Source organism: Macrobrachium nipponense, chromosome 18 (genome assembly GCF_015104395.2).
Source record: "Macrobrachium nipponense isolate FS-2020 chromosome 18, ASM1510439v2, whole genome shotgun sequence".
Taxonomy (NCBI): Eukaryota; Metazoa; Arthropoda; class Malacostraca; order Decapoda; family Palaemonidae; genus Macrobrachium; species Macrobrachium nipponense.
The window spans coordinates 37859446-37886317 of record NC_087211.1 but is presented as its reverse complement, the minus strand read 5'-3'; the positions used below and the strand labels follow the sequence as shown (position 1 = coordinate 37886317).

General features: G+C 36.1%; 1 protein-coding gene across 2 annotated transcripts in view; it reads left to right on the top strand.

Moving 5' to 3' along the window:
- Positions 1-19701, top strand: part of LOC135196742 (amiloride-sensitive sodium channel subunit alpha-like) — a 35579-nt gene extending 15878 nt beyond the window's left edge. Inside the window, exons 9-17 of one of the 2 annotated variants that reach the window (XM_064223558.1) lie at positions 722-824; positions 2484-2642; positions 4228-4308; positions 4801-4966; positions 9259-9331; positions 10077-10181; positions 10568-10646; positions 16961-17132; positions 18957-19090. In XM_064223558.1, the coding sequence (XP_064079628.1) occupies positions 722-824; positions 2484-2642; positions 4228-4308; positions 4801-4966; positions 9259-9331; positions 10077-10181; positions 10568-10646; positions 16961-17131 (937 nt within the window). In that variant the 3' untranslated portion in view covers position 17132; positions 18957-19090. Of the gene's footprint in view, positions 1-721; positions 825-2483; positions 2643-4227; positions 4309-4800; positions 4967-9258; positions 9332-10076; positions 10182-10567; positions 10647-16960; positions 17133-18956 lie in introns of both variants that reach the window. The other variant, XM_064223559.1, reaches the window with a different exon arrangement.
- Positions 19702-26872: the final 7171 nt, after the last annotated feature.

Below are 26872 nucleotides of genomic sequence, written 5' to 3'. Positions count from 1 at the left end.
AGCAGACTTAACCATAAGAATTGCTACCCATTATTCGCTTATATTATGAAGTCACAAAATTAATCCACAAATATTATTTGATTCGAATTCACTATTACCTTTGGGATAGCTTGCACTAAAAAAGAATGATTAATATGTGCCTCTGTCCCGGACAAGATTCGAACCTGGGCCTTTGATTTAGATACAGTGATAGGCAGTCGACACTGACCATTCGTCCTTTGATAGTAGAGTGGTTAAAGTCAACTGTTTGTAATTGTATCTAAAGTAAAGGCCCAGGTTCGAATCCTAGCCGAGCTGATGTAGTACTTGTCATTCATAATTCCATTTTGGCATAAGATATTCCCAATTATTGGTGATACAGTAGTTATCGTATGAAATAAATATTGCTCCTATCCAAATCTAGTAAATTCATCAGTAATGGTCTGTACAGCTTTCATTAGTGTGATGTATGACTTGACTGCTTAATGGTCAAGTTTTCTTAGTCAGCTTCAAGATGGATATATTAAAACCCTTTATATTATAAAAAGAGCCAAACAAGATGTACTATGTTACTCCAGGTGTTACATATTGGAAATGTATAGCTTTCAGATTTCACCCTGAACATCATTTTGTCCTTGTAGGCTACTCACGTTATTGTAGGCATTCAATTGCTTCTGATCAATTCAGTTCGTTGTGACTGGAAATGTCCGACAACAACTTTTGATTCCATTTTCTCCGGCAGGGATTTCTATGAATGGATTGACCGCAAATATGGAAAATGCTACACATTCAATTACTTCCAGACTAATAAGAGCATCAAAACGTTGATGGAAGCAGGACCAACCGTAAGTGAATATCAAGCTATTTGTGGATTCATCTCTTAATTTTGTGTGCCTTTTATACACATAATCCGTAGGGGGCCAGTGCCATCAGTGCACCTTACGCGGTGCACTCTAGGCATTTCTTAAGGTTCTTTGCAGAATCGCTTCGGCCCGTAGCTGAAACTGCTGTTGTTCCTTTTACTGTACCTCCGTTCGCAATCTCATTCTTGAGTTTTGCTTTCCACCTTCTCCTAACAGTTGTTTCAGAGTGAGCCTGCGAAATTTTGCTCCTCACTCACCTTCCAAGCCTTTTTATTATCATTTTCTCTTTCAGCGCTGAATGACCTCATAAGTCCTAGTGCTTGGCATTTGGCTTAAATTTTATATTCGAATTCCAATTGTATGCACTTACAGATAGGCTAGAATTTATACATAAGTCTGCTCACTAATTTTTGTTTACCTTCCAGTTCATACACACGAATGAATGGGTATATAGATAGAATATATGGATAGATTTCGTACCCTGATTAGTAATTTATTGTGAAATAGATGCTGAAAACACTTGATTCCTTGAAGGGAGAAATTTGCAATCAAAACTGTTGGTAGACATGAAATATTACTGCAGTTGAGGATGACATATTTGTTTCAATTAGGCAAATGGATAGAATTTTCTGCCAGTATGGTATTAAAACTAATCGTTAACCTCGTAGTCTGTGATAGCTTAGCTAGTGATTGATAGCACCATCAATAACATTCAAGTTATATAATGTGGGTCAAACTTGATTTCCCCTTCGGTGATAGCTTTGCTTGTCCGTGATCTGTTTGACCGTGAAAATCCTGCCAGTCCTTGATGTCTTCTTTGCTCATGTGGTCAATAGTCTCTCCACGAATAATCTTTTAACTTAGCCAAAGGTCTCTCCATCTGAGATATTCTAGTCCTTCAGCTGAATCTTATTTGCTTCCTCGGCTCTGAATGATTTCTCTTAACTGTAGCGTTCTCCCCTGGAAGGCAGTATGACTCCGTCTTGGATACTTTAGCTTTTATGCCATCTCATTATTTGTAACAGAATAGTTTATGTTTTACTTATCTGTACTGCTGTATTAATGGCCTCCCCATCTGTGATATTTAAGCACATTGTATCGGGTATCTCTCTCATTTTTTAGGATGAAAAGATGTTCAGTGGTGCTCTTGTTCGAAGATGATCTCTCCATGATAACTAACGAGTTCAGTCGTTCTCCTTATTTTTTTCCCTTTGTTTGTGTAATTCGTCTGTGTACACTTCATTTGTACTTAACTCGTCAGCTAGTTCTCCTTTTGTAACTATCCAACTTATTTGTTATCTCTTTTAAGTAACTTAAATGTCCAACTTAAATGTCCAAATTCATTTGTTATCTCTTTTAAGTAACTAAAATGTCCAACTCATTTGTAGTCTCGTTTAAGTGACTTAAATGTCCAGCTTATTTGTCATCTCTTTTAAGTAATTCCTGAATAAAGTCCAAATACTTGTTATCTCTGTTTTAAGCATCAACGTTGGTAGTTATTGCTAATTTAATAAGTACTTAATTCTTACTTACCTTACTTTTGGTTGAAAGCCTTATCGTTAGTATCTCTGGTTTTAAATGTCAATTTTGTTGGTTAACTAATCTCTCTCTCTCTCTCTCTCTCTCTCTCTCTCTCTCTAGCATAACCTGCAAGTGGACGTCAACTTGTTCAACGGATTGTTTATAGTCTCACCAGCTCACGGGCTTCGAGTGATCCTCCACAGCCCTCGAAGGCTGCCGTTTCCCGACGAGGAGGGATTCAACGTAGGCAACGAATTCATCTCCGTCAGCGTGTCCAGGGTGTGTCATTAAGCTCTCTGGATGACCGATTATTTTTGCCTGTCGTTTGGTAACCCGTACCTATTATTTGATGTAATGCCATGTATAATAAGAGAGCTTATTATTGTTATTAATGAAAAATTGTTAGTCAACAAAGAAAATACAAAAGTTGTGCCATTTATATTCTCACATATATCACAATATACACTATGACTATTACGAAAGGTTGTACTTGTTTTAAAAAAAGTCTTTGGGCAAATTAATATATATATATATATATATATATATATATATATATATATATGACATACATACATACATACATACATACATACACACACATATATACTATATATATATATATAATATATATATATATATATATATATATATATTATACTATATATATATATATATGCACACAAATATATGCACTATTTATATAATTGTGCACACATATATTTAGCATGGTAAGTAATATTGTAGATATAAATATGTTACGGGGATCAAAGGACCCCGTTTAACTAAGAGGAGAGAACTCCTAACTGGTAACTCGACTTAGGTAACTCGACCTACCTTCGTTGCACCCATCGCCTGTCGTCTCTGCGTAACTGAAGTTAGTCATTGAATCTTGGTTCTCATTCTAACTCTTGAGATACAAAAAAAGTCTTTATTTCCCAAAAAAATGTCTAACATGAAGGTTAAATAAAATTAATAAAAAAAATCCCAAAAATCAATTAAAACACCATTACTATTCTGCGCAATCATATTGGATAGAACTATTCTCACTGTCAAATCCATGAGTCTTTCTCAAATAAACGTCAGATAAAATTCTAGAGAATTCATTTTAAGTAGCAACAACCGAATCCATTCTTATCTGCATGAATTTCCAAGCTCCTCCTATGACCTGGTTTCACACTCAATGTGTGTCATATAGTTCCCCCATTAATTATCACACTAGAGATGTTATTCCATTTACTTGCTCTAGCAGGCATATGAATGCACGCATGCTAATAGACGTACGATTGCACGCACGCTAGTCTTTTCTTGATTCCAATGTACGTGCGTTTTCCCATTTCTTATGTACTCGAGAACTCACTTGACCTCTGACGTCACGATCACCTGATCTTTCCTCTATTCAGGTCATTTGTGCGCCCGCGATCTCCCTGGTGCAATGACATTTTGTCTTGTGTGAGCATCTAAGGAATTCGCTGCTTTTGCACTTGTCTCAAACACCAAACACTCGAGGCTGGACTGTTTTCATGTTGCTGCTTGTCACTAAGGTTATCGACATCATTTATTTTAATTTTAGTATGTCTACTTATACATGTGTCCAGTACCCTTTTTATTTTTATAAACATTTACATGTATATATATGTATGTGTGTGTGTGTGTGGATGTATGTATGCATGTGTTTGCATAAGTGTTCTGGGTTTTTTCATAAACAGTACGAAATCACACGAATGAGTTACTAAATAACAAAAGCAATTTCTTTAAACGAATGAATCTTTTGGTAAATGTAAATCATCAATGAAGATAAGGAGAACCAGTTAGTAATAAAAAATCATTAACTAATTGGTGATTTTAATGAGCTGTTTCATTTCAGACAGTCATTGAACACTATGGTGAAGACTACGGCTTTTGTAGAGGCCTTGAAAAAGACGAATTTCCTGCTTATTCTCAGATGGTATGTATTAAATGTATACATTTGTCGTGTATGTCTGTATACTTATAAATAAATAAATAAATAAATAAATAAATACATATATATATATATATTTTATATATAGATATATATATATATATATATATATATATATATATATATATATATATATATACTATATATATACACACACACATACTATATATATGTATATATGTAGATGATGTAAGGTACCCAGAAGTGCTTTTGTGACTCATTTCTAGATTTTTAAAGGTTCCAGAAAATTTCTTGTATGACACCTTCATAGATGCCTTGAGATACCAAATAGGTGCCCCTGTACTACTGTGTGAATGCTTTGAGTTACAAGAAAAGCCCATGTGACACCGTCTTAAGGGTCATAGCAGGATATGATTTTCTTCGTCATTTTCCAAATCGCTGACATGAGAGCTCAGAAATAGCATTTATCTCATTATGTATCAGAATTCGGTTAATCAAAATACTTTTCCTGTCCAGTTCTGTAAGAAGCTATGCAAGGAGAGAGAATACCGAAGGCTGTGTGGGTGTGCCGTGAACACCGGTCCCAATTACGAACAGCTGGATTCGGCCGGATCCGGATCCGGGGAGGGCAGTGAGGAACCCAGGAATCTCTCCCTGTGCTCCAACTTCCATATCAAGCAGAGTAAGCCATAATAAGTAAAAGAAAATATGTTCTATCAATTATGATATCTATTTAAAAGTAGTTATAAGGTGTATTTACAGAAACAGTTAACTTTGGCGGGACCTTGGGTAGTGCTCTCAGTGCTCCTTATGTGATTCATTGTAAATATGACTAAAGAATGCTTGCAGCGTTCCTGCTGCCACTTGTTAATCTTCTACTTTTGCTTCAATTTTTTGCCTCCTTTCTTCCATGATGGTATTTTTTTTAACTTTGTTTCTTATATTCTCTGGATCCCTTTATCTTGCTGTCCAACCACTCCAACTACCTCCACTGATTAACTATGTGTTCCAGTACTTGAATTTAGAGCTTAAAACTTAAACCAAAGGATTTCGGTGTTCAATATAAATATTGCCGAGCATATTCAACCATTCGGCACCAGTTTAAATTTAAAAATAAAACAAGCGACAACCGTCTTAACATTAGTTGCTGACTATCTCCCTGCAAATGATATAAGCTGGGCTAATGAATCCTTGTAGATACAAAAATATACTTTTTATTTCCCAAAATAGCTGAACATGATATGGAACAAAGTGATTAAATGACGTAATATTAAGAACTAAGTCTGACCCATAAAAAAGACTATACTACTGTCATTCTAATCTCCTGAATTAGACTAAGTAATCACCCCTAAAACTCACAAACTATTAGTTTCTACATTGAAATAGTCAAGTCTTTTAGAGAATCCCATTCTCTTGTATAATGCCATGAACCCATCTGAAACAAAGAGATATATCTATTATATTCCCCAACACATAAATAAATGTTAGATAAATATATACACATTACACTTCTCTCTTTTCAAAAGGCAACTTTTCCTAAGTCCTCTTAAAGTTGCCATATCTTTTATGATGGGCTCTCCTGACCTCGAGACCTCCAGTGCCGTCCTTTGTCTTATCACTATCAGAGGAGAGTGTCACCTTTTCTCTCCAATCTCGGGTGTTTGGGCCCATCATTACACGCACAAACACATGCACACATCCAGACACGCCTTAAAAATGACATAACAACCGCGAGCTTCACCCAGGCTGTAAGGTCACTGGCCTTACATTGCATGATCATCAATTCAAACAGTTCTTTCATTTCAGCACCCTTCAAGGAATCCAGTGCTTGTCGCTAGGCCCTATCTTGTCTCTAAGTGACGAAAGCTGAGGTCTAACAATTCAGGGACATATTTGCTTTTTCTTTTAATATATATATATATATATATATATATATATATATATATATATATATATATATATATATATATTATATATATAGTCGAGCTACAAACGTCTTTTAATATCTAATTCGCTCCACCTCGGATCAATATATTTCATATATGTAAACGGAGGGGGAATTTTTTTAGTTGATAATAATTTCATCCTCTCGTGGGTTTGAACCAGCACCCAGCGGACAGAGAAAAATTCAGGACTTCAGTGACGTTATCGATGCGGCTAACACGTGAGGTTATAAGTCTATACCGACTCCGACCTTACAAATCACTGTCGAACTCAGATATTCGTAATTAGATATTAAAGAACATTTGTAGCTCGACTAATTTAAATGAATCATGGTGATATGATATGTATTCATATACAGGCAGTCCCCGGTTACGACGGGGGTTCCGTTCTTGAGATGCGTCGTAAGCCGAAAATCGTCGTAAGCCGGAACGACGCTTGGAAATATGTCTTAAACTAATAAAAAGTTATAAAAACCTTATTTGTAATCCTTTGGTTACACTACATGTTGTTTCCTGTAGTTTTATGTACAACCTGGAGTTATTTTCATAAAAGAATGCTGGTTCTTGAAGGTAAAAACTATTGTAATCCTCTGGTGACACTACATTCTTGAAGTTTTATGTTCAACCTGGAGTGATTTGCCAAATCTTGAGGGCTACAAGAACAGCTGATTACTATTTACGTATCATATAGACTAATTAAAGTAAACGTATCTTTAAAAATAGGCTTATATATTAGTATTTTTTTTTTCACAAAACATTTCCTGCCATGAGTCAGAGGCCGTTTAATGAAACGAACACTTCTCTGTCCTATCTGTTCAGAAAATAAACGTTACGTCAATCCCCGAGACCATTGTTGCCGCCAAGGCGTCTCTCTCTCTCTCTCTGATCAAATTACACTGGAACCCTGACATACGATTGCCCTAACATACGAATGTTTTGAGATACAACAAAAAATTTGTGAAAATATAAGCTTTGATATACAACGAAATATTTGAGATACGATTTTGCGACGAGTGTTAGTTGTATAGGCGACCGATAAATGGCGTTCAGCCTGTTTGTTTGTTGGTGCTGCATGTTAACACGTCGTTGTTTAGTTCGTTGTATTTGCGCCTATTTTTCGTGTTATTTTGTCTATTTTATTATTAACCATGGGTCTCAAAGCTAAAGACAAAGCAGGTGATAAGAAAAAACCCAAGAAAATGATTTCGATGGAAGCAAAACATGAAATTATAGCAAACGAGTATGGTCGAAATCCTTCTACAATATCCACGATCATCAAGCAGAAGGAAGCTATAAAAACCTTCCATAGGCATCACCATTATTTCTAAACTACGAACTGATTAAAAAAATAAATAAAAATTAGTTTAGCAATGTTATTTCATTTGTGTTTATTACGTAGTTATTAGTGTACATACGTAAATAAAAAGAGAACAAATCGTTCCCTGCCACCCTTCCCTACCTCCTCGTCCTGCTGGCCTCACGTCATCTTTCGTTGTGGCAAGTAAAATTCCTTTCTTTTTTTTTTAGTGATTCTATTAACATTTATTATCATTTATCACATTGCTATGTTATTTTATCATTATGTGTGTTATTACTCGTTTATTTGTGTATAAATTGTGTATATTATATGTAATTTAGCTGTGTTTAGGTGTGGTTTCATACCGCTAGAACGGATTAATCATATTACATTATTTTTAATGGAAAAAATGCTTTGAGATACAACTGTTTTGATATACGACGATGGTAACGGAACAAATTAAATTCGTATGTCAAGGTTCCAGTTACTGGATAATGTCTCTCTTTGGATACTTCGATTTTGCCAAATCTTGAGGGCTACAAGAACACTTGATTACTATTTACGTATCATATAGACTAATTAAAGTAAACGTATCTTTAAATAGGCTTATATTATTAGTATCAACAAAACATTTACTGGCATGAGTCAGAGGCCGTTTAATGAAACGAACACTTCTCTGTCCTTAACTCGGAGCGTCGGAAGACGCCTCTCTCTCTTCTCTCTCTCTCTCTCTCTCTCGTCTCTCTCTCTTCTCTCTCTCTCTCTCTCTCTCTGATCAAATTACTGGATAATGTCTCTCTTTGGATACTTGGAATTTGTTATTATTACTGGAAACAAGCAATGATTTTTTCATTCATTTGCGCTTTTGGACTGTTATATGTAAACTTTGCGCACCTGCAAGCTAGTATGTATTCATTCGCTCGGAAACTAGTTCCGCATATGAGGCGTCACTAAAAAACATCGAAAAAATAAGACATAAAAAGTGTCGAAAATCATCATAACCTCAAAATTTTTTTTTTGTTGTAATCTAACCAGAAACTTATTTTTACTAATATACTGTGCTAAACTATAAAGGATTTTTATCATAGTATGCGTTTTTTAAAAGCGTCGTTAACTCGGAGCGTCGGAAGCGTCAGTGTCGTAACCTCGGAACAAGCGTCGTAACCCAGGACGGATTTTTCATTGAATATTTAAGAAAAAGCGTCGTAACCTCGGAACGTCGTAAGCCGGAACCGTCGTAACCCGGGGACCGCCTGTATATACATATATATATTTATATATGTATATATATATACATATATATATATATATGTATATATATTTATTTATTTATATTTATATATTTATATGAATGATGACAGTGGCCGGCAATTTTAAAAGTTGCCTTTGAATCATGACTATCCCAGCTGTGATTATTGCGTTTTTAGTTATAGCAAATGTATGTTCATATATATATATGTATATATTATGCAATCATATATGTTCTAAAGGTATAATGATGAACGTAATTTATATATAATATACACACACATACATACATACATACATACATACATACATACATACAGGCATACTTATTCCCAACCCAAACCACTCACTACACATTGCCCGTGCGATGCCAGATACACACGCACACACACACACACATGCATGTGAATAAACAGACTCCTTGTTCGCATATTGGACAGAAGCGTAAATCGTATTGTCATATTAATTTGAGTCAACATTTCTCAGAAGTCTGCAAGGCCGTCGTCGATGTTCGCTACAAGACGAAGAAACTAAATTGTGATTGTCCACCTGCGTGCAGGTAAGCCTCAAGCGACCACTGCAAACAGTGGAAAACTGTACACTGTTATTATTCATTTCTGTTGCAAGTAATGTAGTGTAACGAAATATCCACAATAAATGCCAGCACGGGCTCTTGCTCGTAGAGCATACCGTAGGACCTTTTAAAAGCGCAAATGAAATATAGGATATGAACGTGAAATTCTTTATGATGATATATGAATGGAGATGCCAGTGATCCAAAGCAAAACTGTACTGGAGGTTTTACAGAAACATTTAGAGATGAATATATAATTGCCAAGGTGCCACATTCTCTGAAAAGGTCGGGTTCAAAGGAAGTAATATTATGTGAGCAGCACAGTAAATTTTGATATTTATTTGGTGATCTTCCTAAATGAAAGTGAAGTACCTGACATGTATTATATTTCTTTTCCCCTTACATGAAAGAATTCCAACTCCAATTAAACATCCATTGTTAAGGCCTCCAAAGAAACAGATCGAGATCAAAATAATATTTAGCTTTTAATGTCCAGTTATATCCTGTAAAGAGAATGGATTCAGAATCACTAGAAGTTATATACCTTTTTTCTCTGCTATCTGAACGTACGAAGTTCAAAATCAAAATAAAAATGCTGTTATTGTATAGAGACTAATCTCTTTACTGTAAGCACACCCTCATAGAGAATATGATACTGAAGGCTACTTTCTTTGATTTTCATATGAAGTGCAGACTTAGAGTGACAAAGATGCGTTGAACTTTGTTTCAGGGAAGAGTTGTACAAGCCCCAGGTGACGTCAGCCATGCTTAGTTCCAAGTACCGCACGATCCTGCATAACTACAGGAAGAAAATTGACACTCTCTGTAAGAACAAGTAAGATATTTTTCAGTTAACTTCATGTTTGTAATTAAGATTGATTATGTGAAGGAGTCAACTGAAAATTTAACTGGATACTTGTATGGTAACTCATGTTATTTTCCCTTCTTACAGTGTATTTAGAATCGTTTTCAAATTAAGTTTTTTTCATGTTGAAAGCCATATTCTAGGAGGCATGAAAAGTATTAAGGAGATGATATAGAAGAGAGAAAGAATATTAAGTGCTAATACTCCCTCGCTTTTCTTAATATTTAACCTTAAAATATAATTGCTCCAAAAATATCGCTTATAACAATATTTCTCAAAATAAGAATTTCCACTCACATAAGAAACAGAACTGAAACGCTTTACCGTATTTTTACCCTCGTGTTGAATATTTGCAGGACAGGGACGATGGTGAGTCTGCAAGTGTATTTAGATTCGCTCAGCTATGAAGTGTTTTATGAGTCTCCTTCTTTCACGGTAAGTCTCATCCCTCTCCTCATTATCTTTAGCCTACTAAGTATTAAATGTCTGACTATATACAAATGCATATACATATATATATATTATATATATATATATATATATATATATATAGTATATATACACACACACGGTTGACTTACTGTCTGGAACATCATTCACATTTTAGGGTGAACAAGAGGGGTATGCTTGTTCCAGGAAAAGGGCCTAAATTCACTTCTACTGATTGGTTATGGGATGTTAAATAAGGGATCCTAGGCTGAGTGTTCAGGGCTTGCCTCATATTTGCTAGGTCTTTAGAACCACTTCTCTTCTATTACCCCAAACCACCAGTCCACTTGGCTTTGAATGGGTAGGGATAGCAATCTCATCCCTAGACACTATATATATATATATATATATATATATATATATATATATATATATATATATATATCATGATATATATATATTTATTTTATGTAAGTGTGCATATATATATATATATATATATATATATATATATATATATAAATATATCGAGCTACAATGTCCTTTAATATCTAATAAGCTCTACCTCGGAATTAATATATTTTCATATATGCTTAACCGAAGGGGAATTTTTTTCTCGATAATAGACTTGCCTGGACCAGGGCGTGAACCCATGGATCCTTTCAAATCCAGGAACGTCAGTGAAGCTTTACCTACTACACCACCGCAAAAGGCTAAAAGTTCATGTCGCCTCTCACCCTCAAATACCTTTCGCGCGCAGGTAATTAGTTGGTTTGGAGACAACATCAACCCACCTCGACTCCGGTAGCGTTTGTAGTGCTTTTGACAGCACGTAGCCAATCTATAAGTCATATCACATTTCCGTGATTCATACTGACGTTCCTGGATTTGAAAGGATGCCCGGGTTCACGCCCTGGTCCAGGCAAGTCTATTATCGAGAAAAAAATTCCCCTTCGGTTAAGCATATTTTGAAAATTATATTAATTCCGAGGTAGAGCGAATTAGATATTAAAAAGGACATTTGTAGCTCGATATATGTATATGAATCACGGAAATGTGAATATGATTCTTTTATAGATTGGCTACGTGCTGTCAAAAGCACTACAAACACTACCGGAGTCGAGGTGGGTTGATGTTGTCCTCCAAACCAACTAATTACCTGCGCGCGAAAAGGTATTTGAGGGTGTGAGGCGACATGAACTTTTAGCCTTTTGCGGTGGTGTAGTAGGTAAAGCTTCACTGACGTTCCTGGATTTGAAAGGATCCATGGGTTCGCGCCCTGGCCCAAGCAAGTCTATTATCGAGAAAAAAATTCCCCCTCGGTTAAGCATATATGAAAATATATTAATTCCGAGGTAGAGCGAATTAGATATTAAAGGACATTGTAGCTCGATATATGTATATGAATCACGGAAATGTGATATGACTTATAGATTGGCTACGTGCTGTCAAAAGCACTACAAACGCTACCGGAGTCGAGGTGGGGTTGATGTTGTCTCCAAACCACTAATTACCTGCGCGCGAAAGGTATTTGAGGGTGAGAGGCGACTGAACTTTTAGCCTTTTGCGGTGGTGTAGTAGGTAAAGCTTTCACTGACGGTTTCCTGGATTTGAAAGGATCCGGGTGGGTTCGCACCCTGGCCCAAGCAAGTCTATTATCGAGAAAAAAATTCCCCCTCGGTTAAGCATATATGAAAATATATTAATTCCGAGGTAGAGCGAATTAGATATTAAAGGACATTGTAGCTCAATATCTGTATATGAATCAGGGAAATGTGATATGACTTATAGATTGGCTACGTGCTGTCAAAAGCACTACAAACGCTACCAGAGTCGAGGTGGGTTGATGTTGTCTCCAAACCAACTAATTACCTGCGCGCGAAAGGTATTTGAGGGTGAGAGGTGACATGAACTTTTAGCCTTTTGCGGTGGTGTAGTAGGTAAAGCTTCACTGACGTCCCTGGATTTGAAAGGATCCATGGGTTCGCGCCCTGGCCCAAGCAAGTCTATTATCGAGAAAAAAATTCCCCCTCGGTTAAGCATATATGAAAATATATTAATTCCGAGGTAGAGCGAATTAGATATTAAAGGACATTGTAGCTCGATATATGTATAGAATCACGGAAATGATATGACTTATAGATTGGCTACGTGCTGTCAAAAGCACTACAAACGCTACCGGAGTCGAGTTGGGTTGATGTTGTCTCCAAACCAACTAATTACCTGCGCGCGAAAGGTATTTGAGGGTGAGAGGCGACATGAACTTTTAGCCTTTTGCGGTGGTGTAGTAGGTAAAGCTTCACTGACGTTCCTGGATTTGAAAGGATCCATGGATTCGCGCCCTGGCCCAAGCAAGTCTATTATCGAGAAAAAAATTCCCCCTCGGTTAAGCATATATGAAAATATATTAATTCCAAGGTAGAGTGAATTAGATATTAAAGGACATTGTAGCTCGATATATGTATATGAATCACGGAAATGTGATATGACTTATAGATTGGCTACGTGCTGTCAAAAGCACTACAAACGCTACCGGAGTCGAGGTGGGTTGATGTTGTCTCCAAACCAACTAATTACCTGCGCGCGAAAGGTATTTGAGGGTGAGAGGCGACATGAACTTTTAGCCTTTTGCGGTGGTGTAGTAGGTAAAGCTTCACTGACGTTCCTGGATTTGAAGGATCCATGGGTTCGCGCCCTGGCCCAAGCAGTCTATTTATCGAGAAAAAAATTCCCCCCTCGGTTAAGCATATATGAAAATATATTAATTCCGAAGTAGAGCGAATTAGATATTAAAGGACATTGTAGCTCGATATATGCATATGAATCACGGAAATGTGATATGACCATTAGATTGGCTACGTGCTGTCAAAAGCACTACAAACGCTACCAGAGTCGAGGTGGGTTGATGTTGTCTCCAAACCAACTAATTACCTGCGCGCGAAAGGTAATTGAGGGTGAGAGGCGACATGAACTTTTAGCCTTTTGCGGTGGTGTAGTAGGTAAAGCTTCACTGACGTTCCTGGATTTGAAAGGATCCATGGGTTCGCGCCCTGGCTCAAGCAAGTCTATTATCGAGAAAAAAATTCCCCCTCGGTTAAGCATATATGAAAATAATTAATTCCGAGTAGAGCGAATTAGATATTAAAGGACATTGTAGCTCGATATGTGTATGAATCACGGAAATGTGATATGACTTATAGATTGGCTACGTGCTGTCAAAAGCATTACAAACGCTACCGGAGTCGAGTTGGGTTGATGTTGTCTCCAAACCAACTAATTACCTGCGCGCGAAAGGTATTTGAGGGTGAGAGGTGACATGAACTTTTAGCCTTTTGCGGTGGTGTAGTAGGTAAAGCTTCACTGACGTTCCTGGATTTGAAAGGATCCATGGGTTCACGCCCTGGCCCAAGCAAGTCTATTATCGAGAAAAAAATTCCCCCTCGGTTAAGCATATATGAAAATATATTAATTCCGAGGTAGAGCGAATTAGATATTAAAGGACATTGTAGCTCGATATATGTATATGAATCACGGAAATGTGATATGACTTATAGATTGGCTACGTGCTGTCAAAAGCACTACAAACGCTACCGGAGTCGAGGTGGGTTGATGTTGTCTCCAAACCAACTAATTACCTGCGCGCGAAAGGTATTTGAGGGTGAGAGGCGACATGAACTTTTAGCCTTTTGCGGTGGTGTAGTAGGTAAAGCTTCACTGACGTCCCTGGATTTGAAAGGATCCATGGGTTCGCGCCCTGGCCCAAGCAAGTCTATTATCGAGAAAAAAATTCCCCCTCGGTTAAGCATATATGAAAATATATTAATTCCGAGGTAGAGCGAATTAGATATTAAAGGACATTGTAGCTCGATATATGTATATGAATCACGGAAATGTGATATGACTTATAGATTGGCTACGTGCTGTCAAAAGCACTACAAACGCTACCGGAGTCGAGGTGGGTTGATGTTGTCTCCAAACCAACTAATTACCTGCGCGTGAAAGGTATTTGAGGGTGAGAGGCGACATGAACTTTTAGCCTTTTGCGGTGGTGTAGTAGGTAAAGCTTCACTGACGTTCCTGGATTTGAAAGGATCCATGGGTTCGCGCCCTTGCCCAAGCAAGTCTATTATCGAGAAAAAAATTCCCCTTCCGTTAAGCATATATGAAAATATATTAATTCCGAGGTAGAGCGAATTAGATATTAAAGGACATTGTAGCTCGATATATGTATATGAATCACAGAAATGTGATATGACTTATAGATTGGCTACATGCTGTCAAAAGCACTACAAACGCTACCGGAGTCGAGGTGGGTTGATGTTGTCTCCAAACCAACTAATTACCTGCGCACGAAAGGTATTTTGAGGGTGAGAGGCGACATGAACTTTTAGCCTTTTGCGGTGGTGTAGTAGGTAAAGCTTCACTGACGTTCCTGGATTTGAAAGGATCCATGGGTTCGCGCCCTGGCCCAAGCAAGTCTATTATCGAGAAAAAAATTCCCCTTCGGTTAAGCATATATGAAAATATATTAATTCCGAGGTAGAGCGAATTAGATATTAAAGGACATTGTAGCTCGATATATGTATATGAATCACGGAAATGTGATATGGCTCATAGATTGGCTACGTGCTGTCAAAAGCACTACAAACGCTACCGGAGTCGAGGTGGGTTGATGTTGTCTCCAAACCAACTAATTACCTGCGCGCGAAAGGTATTTGAGGGTGAGAGGCGACATGAACTTTTAGCCTTTTGCGGTGGTGTAGTAGGTAAAGCTTCACTGACGTTCCTGATTTGAAGGATCCATGGGTTTCGCACCCTGGCCCAAGCAAGTCCTATTATCGCGAAAAAATTCCCCCTTCGGTTAAGCATATATGAAAATATATTAATTCGAGGTAGAGCGAATTAGATGTTAAATAAAGACATTGTAGCTCGATATATGTATATGAATCACAGAAATGTGATATGACATATATATATATATATATATATATATATATATATATATATATATATATATATATATATATTATATATATATATATATATATATATATATATATATATATATATATATATATATATATATATATATATATATGTGTGTGTGTGTGTGTGTGTGTGTATGTATGTATGTATGTGTATGTGTAATATATATTTCCTCATGCACCTTGTCCATCCTTTGGAAGGGGTCGTTTCACTGAGGAATTACCCTCCAGTTTCCCAGCAAGTGTCTAGGAATGCGATTGCTATCCCTACCCATTCAAAGCCGAGTGGACTGGCGGTTTGGGTAATGGAGAGAAGCGGTTCTAAAGACCTATATGTGTGTGTGTGTATATATATATATATATATATATATATATATATATATATATATATATATGTGCATATGTATATGTATATTACATTTACCCATTTAATAATACGGCGACGTTTCATATACCTTTGTACATTTTCCAGGCTGAATAAGCAATGTACGTGAACAATAATTGGGTATAAACAGTAAAAGGTAAACACAGTATATACTTGCTAACACCATGTTAAAGGACAATTAAAAACACACTCTCTTAAAAACACTCAAAAAATATTTTTGAAAATAATTTAGATAATACTAAAAAAAAAGAGACCAGAATAGCAGAAGAAGGTCAGGGCCAACACGAAAAGCAAAGGACACCTACCTTTTGAGTGCTTTTAAGACTGTCTGGTTTTTAATTGTCCTTTAACATGGTGTTAGCAAGTATATACTGTGTATACCTTTTACTGTTTATACCCAATTACTGTTCAAGTCCATCGCTTTCTCAGCCGGGAAAATGTATCAAGAGATACGAAACGTAGCCATACTATTAAATGGGTAAAGGAAAAAAAAGCCTCTCCATTACTCCCATTTGTCCGTGTTTGAGTGTCTGCTTCAATAATATATATATATATATATATATATATATATATATATATTATATATATATATATATATATATATATACTTTCTCTACAAACTTGTCCCTATTTGGGGTCGCTGTAATGGTTGTTCAACACATTCTCCCATCTACGTCGGTCCAGTCCAGCTGTTACCTCTAGGAATATCCATTCACTATTAGTAAAGTATATAATGCATTATGCATATAAGAATAGTTACCTCAAATACAAAGTACTTACCAGCATTATAGCAATCTGTCATTATACTGGACGCTTCATTAATGCATTGTGTACCCCTGTGGTAATATAATTGGTGTTATACCCCTTTAGTAATATAACTGGTGTCATACCCCTGTGGCAATATAATTGGTGTCATTAAAGCGAACTGAATTAATTGCACGCAACCTCAGTGGGAAAGCCTCGTAGGAACAGTCGGAGGGACCCTAGGCCTGGTTATTGGACTGTCCATCGTTACAGTTCTCGAGTTCATGGAGTTCCTTCTGGATGTGGGTCTCATGATGTGGGGGAAGCGACGCCACGATCAGATAAAGAACGGCCTCGCTGGTCACGAAACCAAATGAGGTAGGGTGTTTATACGCCAAGCACACATATACATACAAACACACATACACACACATATAAATATATAAAGACATTTCCCCAAACAGAGTGTGGCCATGGAGAATAGAAAAAGTCCCACAACACAGCTGCTTCATACACCGGGTATAAGACTCACTAGCGTGAACTTCACAACTTTCTTGCACTCACACTTTAGCTTCTTGGATGTTCATGCCCTCCTTTTACTGTGTCTCCTTCACCCCACCTACCCATCCCTCGTTAGGTCTTCCTTTTCTCCTTCTGCCCAGCTATTTGAAGGTATACCCTTTTCACCAACCCATCATTCTCATTTCTTTTTCAAGGACTGAGCCATCTCGAAGCACATATGTATCCTATTATTCAGTTCACTTATGTATATAAACACACACATACACACATACATGCAGTTCATATTGAAGTTAATGACGCTATTTGCAGTGACTATCTTTTTATCTAGGCTTTGAGCCAGTCTGTACTCCTTTTCATCGTTAGGCAGGCTTCAAGAAGGATTTTTCCTTATTCCTGAGAAGTTTGCCTGGGGAGAAAAAGAAGTCCAGACTGATTCAAAATTTAGGTACAAAAGATTGCCTCTGCAAACAATGCCACTGACTTCACTGGGAATATATATATATATATATATATATATATATATATATATATATATATATATATATATATATCTATATCATATACATATATATATATATATATATATATATATATATATATATATGTATGTATGTATGTATGTATGTATATATATATATATATATACTATATATATGTATGTATGTATATATATGTATGTATGTATGTATGTGTTTGTTAGTTTCTTGTTTATGTGCTATATGTAGTAACCCCTTTATTCAGAAATTATTTGACAAAAATGTAGCCCCAAGAATATCATGATGGCCTCTAATTTGACATAAGAGGCGTCCCTTGCGGCTGAATTTGGTATTTCTGTAGATATTTGCTTGTCAGTTGCCCATAAAAGCCTATTTGTATTATTGTTGTAAGACTGAATATTTCATCCTAAGTTAGTTTAAAGCGAGAAATGTTAGCGACCTTAGACGTGCATGGCACTTCTGGTGTGACAAGATATGAAATTAAGGCCTGTCCTCATGCATCTTGATTTGTGGCAAAAAAAAATAAATAAATAAATAAAAACATTAGTGTCACACACGCCGCTTTTTGCCATTTATGTTGAAAAATGTCCTCCTCATGTTCCTTCTTACATGTCCAGATATAACAGCTTTAATTCTCTCCCAGGTCACTAGAATAGTCCCACGTTCTTACATATACTGAATTTTTGTCATCATTTTTCTTTTGTCTTCTCTACCCTGACTACTTACTTTGAATAGTATTTTGTGTAAAACTCGTTGTTGACAAGTGATTACTGACTACTTCAACTGTCGACATTATTAGAGCACAAGAAAGTAAAGGTTTTGTATTTGTTCACCTCTTAATGTGTGTGTTTCTGTGTAATACATATTCTTGCTTTGATAATTTCGGTTAACTATCACTAACAGTGTCTTGAATATAATTTTCTTCGTTTCACTTTGCTTTTATATTGATATTTTAATAAGAGGTGTCTCAACAAGCCGATGACATTGTTTTTTTTTGTCATGAAAACACGAAGAATGTCAATAATAAAGTTAATAATATGAATCATAACCGCGGGTATGAATAACAGTGATTATTACTGCAATGTTTAGACGGTTAAATGAAAACTTGCCTTTGAATAACATTTTTTACGTTATTCTCAAAATCCACTTCACCTATATTCGGTCTTACCCTTTCAACCTGAAGGGGCTGACGATACCACAGCGCCGTCAGGAAGGAAAGGCTCAGGGGAACCCCCCTACATGCCAGTCATCAGGGTCAACTCATTCGTTACTTACGAGGACAAGAATTAGCAGTAGCAGGATTCTATAGGGGTAATAACACCATCCTAAAAATCATCAGCAGGATTTTGAAGAGTCCATATAATGTTGAAGAGGCCATAAGAAGATCTTGTAGAAGTGAAAGTAATTCCTGAAGGAGCTACCCCAGCAGTTTACTTTTCAGGGGCTGGCAGGCATCATCAGGGACAGTTAGCGGTGCAATTTGGGTACTAGACCTTTTTAATTTTAGGTTTAGACTATATTTGACCAGTTCATGTTCAATGATAATTATGAAAATATTTTTTTTATATAGTTTCAAACCAGACTAGGCCTACTTGGAATTATGATCATCATAAATGCACATTCTTTATTTTATGTAAAGCGTATTCATCCAGGTTATACTTCTTGAGCACAATAAAAGTTAGCTTTATGCACTCGGTTAAATATTTTGAAAACTGAATTTGTTAGCATTGACATGCAAATGACATGACTTGATTTAACCATTATGCCTATGATACTGCTGTACACTTTTGAAGACTCATTGCCACTGACTTGTTTATCCAAATTATTGGAAATATATCACCTCTAATTTTATTAGAGATTCTGATCAGCTAAATATTCAGCACCATTTGAGCTTTCTTGCAGTCTTTACATAAGTATAGAGTGTTTTTATTTTTGGTTACAATATTTGCCAGGAAATCACTACATTAAACGTCACTTATTTTAAGATTTGGATATCAATTATTATTATTATTATTTGGTAGAAGACCCTCTTTTATGCAATTGTTGTTAAAAAGAAAGGCAGAATTAACCGAGTTGATTTTATATATTGCTTTTTCTATTTTCCTTACAATTCACTTCTCAGGCTCAGCGATGTTTCTGAGTAACTGACCAATATTCATATTGGGAATTTTCAAAAAATTATAAATGCTGAAGGTAATTTTTTATTAGAACAGGATCTGTTATCACGGGTCGTCTTTGGTTTAGGGCTGGTATTGGTGCTGGTATAGCTGGTATAGCTGGTATCACGGGTCGTCTTTGGTCTAGGGCTGGTATTAGTGCTGATATAGCTGGTATAGCTGGTATCACGTGATACCAGCTATACCAGCACCAATACCAGCCCTAAACCAAAGACGATCCTGGCCCGGAACTGAGCTACGACTACAGAATAATACCGGCACTGACGACGACCCCTGCTTGACCTGGACCAGAGATCCTGTTCTAATAAAAGATTACCTTCAGCATTTATAATTTTTTGAAAACTCCCAATATGAATATTGGCCAGTTACTCAGAAACATCGCTGAGCCTGAGAAGCGAATTGCACGGAAAATAAAAAAAACAATATGCAGTCCCCGGGTTACAACGGGTTCAACTTATGATGTTCCAAGGTTAAGGCGCTCTTCAATTATATTCATCAGAAATGATTTCCAGGGTTACGACACATGTTCCAGGGTAAAGGCACCTACAACGCTGATCTGGCAGAAGAAATATGACACCAAAAATGCAAAATAATCAATACAATGGTACCTCGAGATACGAAAGGCTCAACTTACGAAAAACTCGAGATACGAAAGCTAATACGAAAAATTTTACGGCTCTACATACGAAAATTGCTCAAGATACGAAAGGTTGTTGCTGTAAAGTCCGAGATTCGCCCAGACCACCGATAACAATTTTGAAACTCACGCGCCGCCAACTGAGTAGACTCACCACCATCCTCCCACTCTCCCATTGGTTCCTGATGCTACTCACCGCCATGAGATCCTTCTCTCCTGTTGGTCAGCATCCCTCCCTTCATGCATCTACTATGTAACGGCGTGGTTTGGCCACTCGGTAGCAGCATCGTTATCGTACGCACACAGTATTCGTTCGTTCTAACAATTTCGTTTATTAACGTAAAATCGTTAGTGATTTCGTTGTACGTAGTATACTTTATCATGTTGTGTGAGAACTTTACTCCATATGTATACGTACTACATAACATAATTACGTACAGTATATACGTAGTCATGGGTCCCAAGAAACTTGAAACTTGAAAAGTAGGCAGAAGCAATCTTCCTTGGATAGTTATTTTTTAAAGAGACCTTTAGTACTAGCAGGAGTAAGCAAAAAGGAAGAACCAAGTGATACTAAAAAACAGAAAGTTGAAACTGGTGAAGAAGTTGAAATGTTGTAAAAAAAAACAAAAAAAAAAAAACGTAAAGTATAAAAAAGTAAAAAAAAAAAATAAATAAAAAAAAGACAAAAAAACATTTTTATTTAGTTTTTTGTAAAGTTGTGTTACAGTGTTGTTAATGTGTTTCGTAAAGTTTAGTTTATGTATGTTTTCCTTACATTTTTTTATGTGTTTCGTAATGTTAAGTGTACGTACATATCTGCCGTTTGTCCTCCTCCTCTGTCGCCACTTTTGGAGATAGCCTCACTCGAAAGGTAAGCTTCCACATTTTACTACATACGTACAGTATTTCTTGTATACCATGTACACTAATACACTTTATTTACAGGTATATTAGCAGTACGTATTAAGTTAGGTATTGAATGGTCCAAATTGTTGTAGTATTTCATTGTTTATAGGTCAATTTAGCTTTATTATGAAATTTACTGGGGTGCTTTTGGAGGGCATGGAACGGATTAGCCATTTTACATGTAAAATGCGGTCCAAGATACAAAAAGCTCATGATACGAAGGCCGCCTCGGAACGGGTTAATTTCGTATCTCGAGGTACCACTGTATTTGAAGGTTTTTTGAGGAAAAATGCAATAAGAATGCAGTTTACATAGTTTTTAATGCACCCAAAGCATTAAAAGTAAGGTTTTCTTAGGATTTTTGATGATGTCCCGACTTACGGCGATTTTTGGGTTACAGCGTGTCTCAAGAATGGAATCCCCGTCGTAGCCCAGGGACTGCCTGTATATATATAATCAACTCGCTTAATTCTGCCATTCTTTTTAACAGTATTATTATTGTAGGATCCGAACCACATTATATCGAGAAGGGAATGTCCAATCACCTGAAATAAATTCCTCTGATTCCTCACTGGCATTTATAACACGTTTTTTTTTTTTTTGGGGGGGGGGGGGGGGGGCGGGCCCGCTCCTTCATACATGAAGGATACCGAAAGTTCTGCCATCCTTGCTGGAGTTGGAATTTTAGACGTCATCTCCTTCCTTGCTGTTCTTATTCCATTCAGTAAACCATTTCATTTTTATCAACTGGTTGGTTGTCCTTGTGAAAGGGTACGTATCTGAATGATACGAACAAAAAGTTGACTATTTAGACTGTGAACTGATTTCTGATTTCATGATCCTTCCCTTCATATATATATATATATATATATATATATATATATATATATATATATATATAATATATATATATATATATATATATATCTATATATATATATATATATTATATATATATATATATTCTATATATATATATATATATATATATATATATAGATATATATATATATATATATATATATATATATATATATATATATATATAGATATATATATATATAATATATATATATATATATATATATATAATATAGAGAGAGAGATCGTGATCTAACCTTTAGTATACTATTATATTTCTGCTGATTGGCATATACTGTAAACCTAATAAATCCTAAGCTACAGTTCTGAGAATTTGAAGCATAATTTCACAATTGAAATCATTGTCAGGTTTAAAAGAGATCATACGGAGTCTTTTCTTTTAATCTGAGGATGAATAAGTCTTTTGATGTGAGGATGAATTAGTAACGTCATTTGTTGGACAGTCTCGTCTCTTGATACGTCCATGGTCCCAAGGCATAGCGCTCATTAGGCAATGAGCACATCACCAAACACTATGGAATTATTGGTTTTCTTTGTACCTTTCTGATTCCTACAGTAGCACTTCACTACCGAGGAACCTTCAAAAACACGAAAAGGTGGGAAAATACTACAATGTTTCCATCTCTTAGCTGCATCCCGTGTTTTAGAAGTGTACATTATAGCCAAGTTAGTTATGTTTTCTTTTCTTTGTTGCCAGTATAAAGGTGCTTTAAGCAGTTACAAAAATCTATTTGATGTGAGGGTGCAAATCTTTTTATTCTAATTATAAGAGAGTTTATTTAAGCAAGGTTTGGTTGGTCATCAGCAATACCTTTTTTTTCAAATTACACGATAATTGTTATTAAGTACATCTGTGGTGTCACTGTAGCATTAAATAATAGTTTAACGAATATCAAAGCAGCTCTGTACATTTAACACTTTTCACAATAATTGTGTAATAGGAACTGAACTTATTTCGCATTTACCAAGCAATATTTTATCGTGGCATTTAGGTATAGACGTTTGAAATTAAATCTCATCACTTGTGTATTGCTACCTCAGGGGCTAGTCAAGGCTGTTAGGGGATGAAGCCTATACGACTGGTGTAGTTATTTAGGGAAAATCACTTAGAGAACTATGAAAAAATATGTATTTCTGGACATGATTAACATGCGATGCATATTGTGATCTATGTTAGTTTAGTTCGTAAAAAATAACGTTCCTGAAGTAATGGAAGTTTGAATCTTAAATCGGTATATGTTTCCAGGCAACGATTTACTGTGATTTCAATATTTTGTCTGTCTTCTGAATAAGCTTTGAGCACATGATTGCTTATACTTTTTGTTTTATGATGCGATAACATTTGTTTTTTATTTGGTGTTTTCTACTCGAACGAAAAGTCTTAGTTTATGTGTTGGTTTAGAGTAGATGAAAGAATGGGCGGGGATGGACCACTTAGATCTACCCGGCTAATAAAGGTAGTTTTTATTGGAGAGGACTGATTGGGAATGTTGCTATAAATATATTCAGTACAAGTGAATATGGTAAGGTAGAAGTGAAATGACATACAAAAGGAGAAATGAGGTTAAATGTACTAATGTGGAAATTATAAGGGAACTGTTTCAGTTTCCAATATGTTGAGATGCTGAAAAGAAATGTAGCGGAAATGGTCGGACCTGATGAAATGAACGTTATCGGTTAAGCCCTGTGAGACAGTTTGAAAGAAAGAGTGATGTAAAACTATAGCAAGGCTAATGAATGTAAAAGGATGTAGTAGTGTTTGAGGTGAATGGGTTATGTTGAGAGAATGAAAGAGAGTATAGTTTGAAAGTGTTCTGACGGGGGAAATGAAAACCTGGCAAATACTGGAAAAACAGAGGGAAAAGGGATTGGAAGTGCCTTACATCCAGCACGCTTGAGGGTGTATGCAAGATAATAAGAGTTGAATTGCAGTGTTTTTAAAGGGTCTTGGCGCTCTAATAATATACCTGCCTTTTGTGTGTGTAATGAGTAGTGTCTAACGTTGACTGCTGTGTCGTTTTTTCTCCTTAGTCACAATTCGTTATGAAAGGTGGGTTGATGTATACATTATGTGTATATCTATATAATATATATATATATTATATATGTTATATTATATTAAACATATATTTATATAATATTTATATATATAATTTTTTATATATACATTTATATCTTTTTATATATATATATATCTATATATATATATATTATATATATATATATATATATATATATATATATATATATATATATATATATCTTCTAATACGTCTAACAGAACCGTAATTTAAGGGATCTTATTATTCACTAAATGTACTAGTTAAACTCGTATAAACTCTGGCCTTGACGGCCCATGAAACTTTAATAGTCAAGATAAGATAAGTGGCAAAAACGTAATTGTGCTACCTAAATTTAACGTTGCAATGGTGTTCCATTTACACTGACATTGTTTTCCATCGGAAGCAGACATTGTTTACATCTTCCTGTTAGGAATTTCATTAGTTTCGACTGAATTGTAAGCCAGGTAATTGTTTTCTAATATTTGTTGTACAAATATATTAACATGCAGTTTGATGGCGTTTCTTTTATTCATCCAATTATCAACCCATAAATTCACTCGCCAGCTCAATACTTACTTTCTCTTTGAGGAATATATGTTGCCTCAGGATGTACCCATCAGTATTCTAGGATTGTGTGTGAGGAATTGTAGACGCTGGGATGAAGCAAGTCATAAATGTAAATTGGGATTTCGTATTCAAAAGACATTCCGTTTCGGAAAGAACTAATCCTTGTTCCTCCGGTATAACACTTATTGCGTTTCTAAAAAGAGTCTCGGTTGAAGGCTTGTGGTGCGATGTTGTGGTAACGCTTTAACTTGAGATCGGGTTACGTTTTAGAGATATTACTTTATTTATTTACGTATTTATTTGTGCATGAGAAGAATGGTAATTTTAAATGTGTACGTATTTCTAAAATAATATCATCAACAACTTTCAAGCAATGTTTAAGCAGATGTAATGCAAAAGTGTCGTACAAACTGTCGATGAGGTGTTCAGGTAGGTGATGCATATCACAGTTAATCACTATTGTGAAGTTTTCAGGACTGAAATCAAAGGAAGACAGCTCTCTCTCTCTCTCCTCTCTCTCTCTCTCTCTCTCTCTCTCTCTCTCTCTCTCTCTGGCTGGAGACGACGATCGGGGCCTAGGGCCTGATGGAATTTCGAAAGCATCCCTGACCTACCTGCTTCGACGCAGAGCAAAGTCCCAGGTGGGACGTGGTACTGTAGTTTACTTTAGGTTAGGTTGCCACACTTTATAGCAAGGGGTAAATTATCCTACCCCAGGTAGGCTGCAGTGCCCCAGGTAGGGCATGTGAAATTAGGGTGAATCTGAAATAATCAATGCTTATTCTCTGACATCTATCTGTCATTGTGATTACTTTGGTGACATGTACACGCACAGAGGGCCACTTGTGAATACGTAGTATATACCTTTATTCATTTATTTTGTTTTTACGATGAAATGACCGAGACACGTATGAGTATACTTCATCACATGATGGATATGAATGTCATAAAATGTGTATGTATAAAGAAAATTAATGCTTACCACAGCTCCGGCTCCAGGACAAAACAAATGACGCGAAACAGGTTTGTCGGTTTAGTCCGGTATGTGAAGATGTGAGTTTTTCGGGAATAGCATTCCTAGTTTTTGAAAAGAATACGTAAATGGTTCAGAGAACAGAGGAAAGTGGAGAATTCCACATTCAAGAACTCCATAAGAGAGCAGATGCAGGTCATGACGTAAAAGTGAAAAGTCTTTTCTGGTTTTATTGTGTGCTAGTTATTATTTTTAAGAGTTTTAAGAATTAGGGTACAAGCGTCTGGTATATCTAACCCTTATGCATGAAACATGAGATAATGCTACAGGTAATGATTAATCGCTACGTGAATGGAAGTTCCCATGGGAATGCGGTTAGCAAGTAGCTTCGAGAGCTTGAAACCGAATGGTAATAGGAATGAACAAAATCGGAAATCTCTTGGCTTCAAAATCTTCACACACACACACACACACACACACACACACACACACACACACACAAAAGGTTCAAATCCACGAGAGGACGAAATTATTATTAACTAACAAATTCTTCTCCAGTTAACGTATATGAAAATATGTTAATACCGAGGTAGAGCGAATTGGATATTAAAGGACATATGTAGCTTAATGTTTGTATTTGAATGATGATGATGATGTGATGAAAATTTATTATGTATATAATATATATATATATATATATATATATATATATATATATATATATGTTAACGCAGACATTAGTCTCGTTTTTATTTGGTAAACGTGGAACCCCGAGCGTCAGGCAAACCGACACACAATCTCTCTCTCTCTCTCTCTCTCTCTCTCTCTCTCTCTCTCTCTCTCTCTTGCAATCTCTCTCTCTCTCCACCTCTCCATTCTGACAGGTAACCT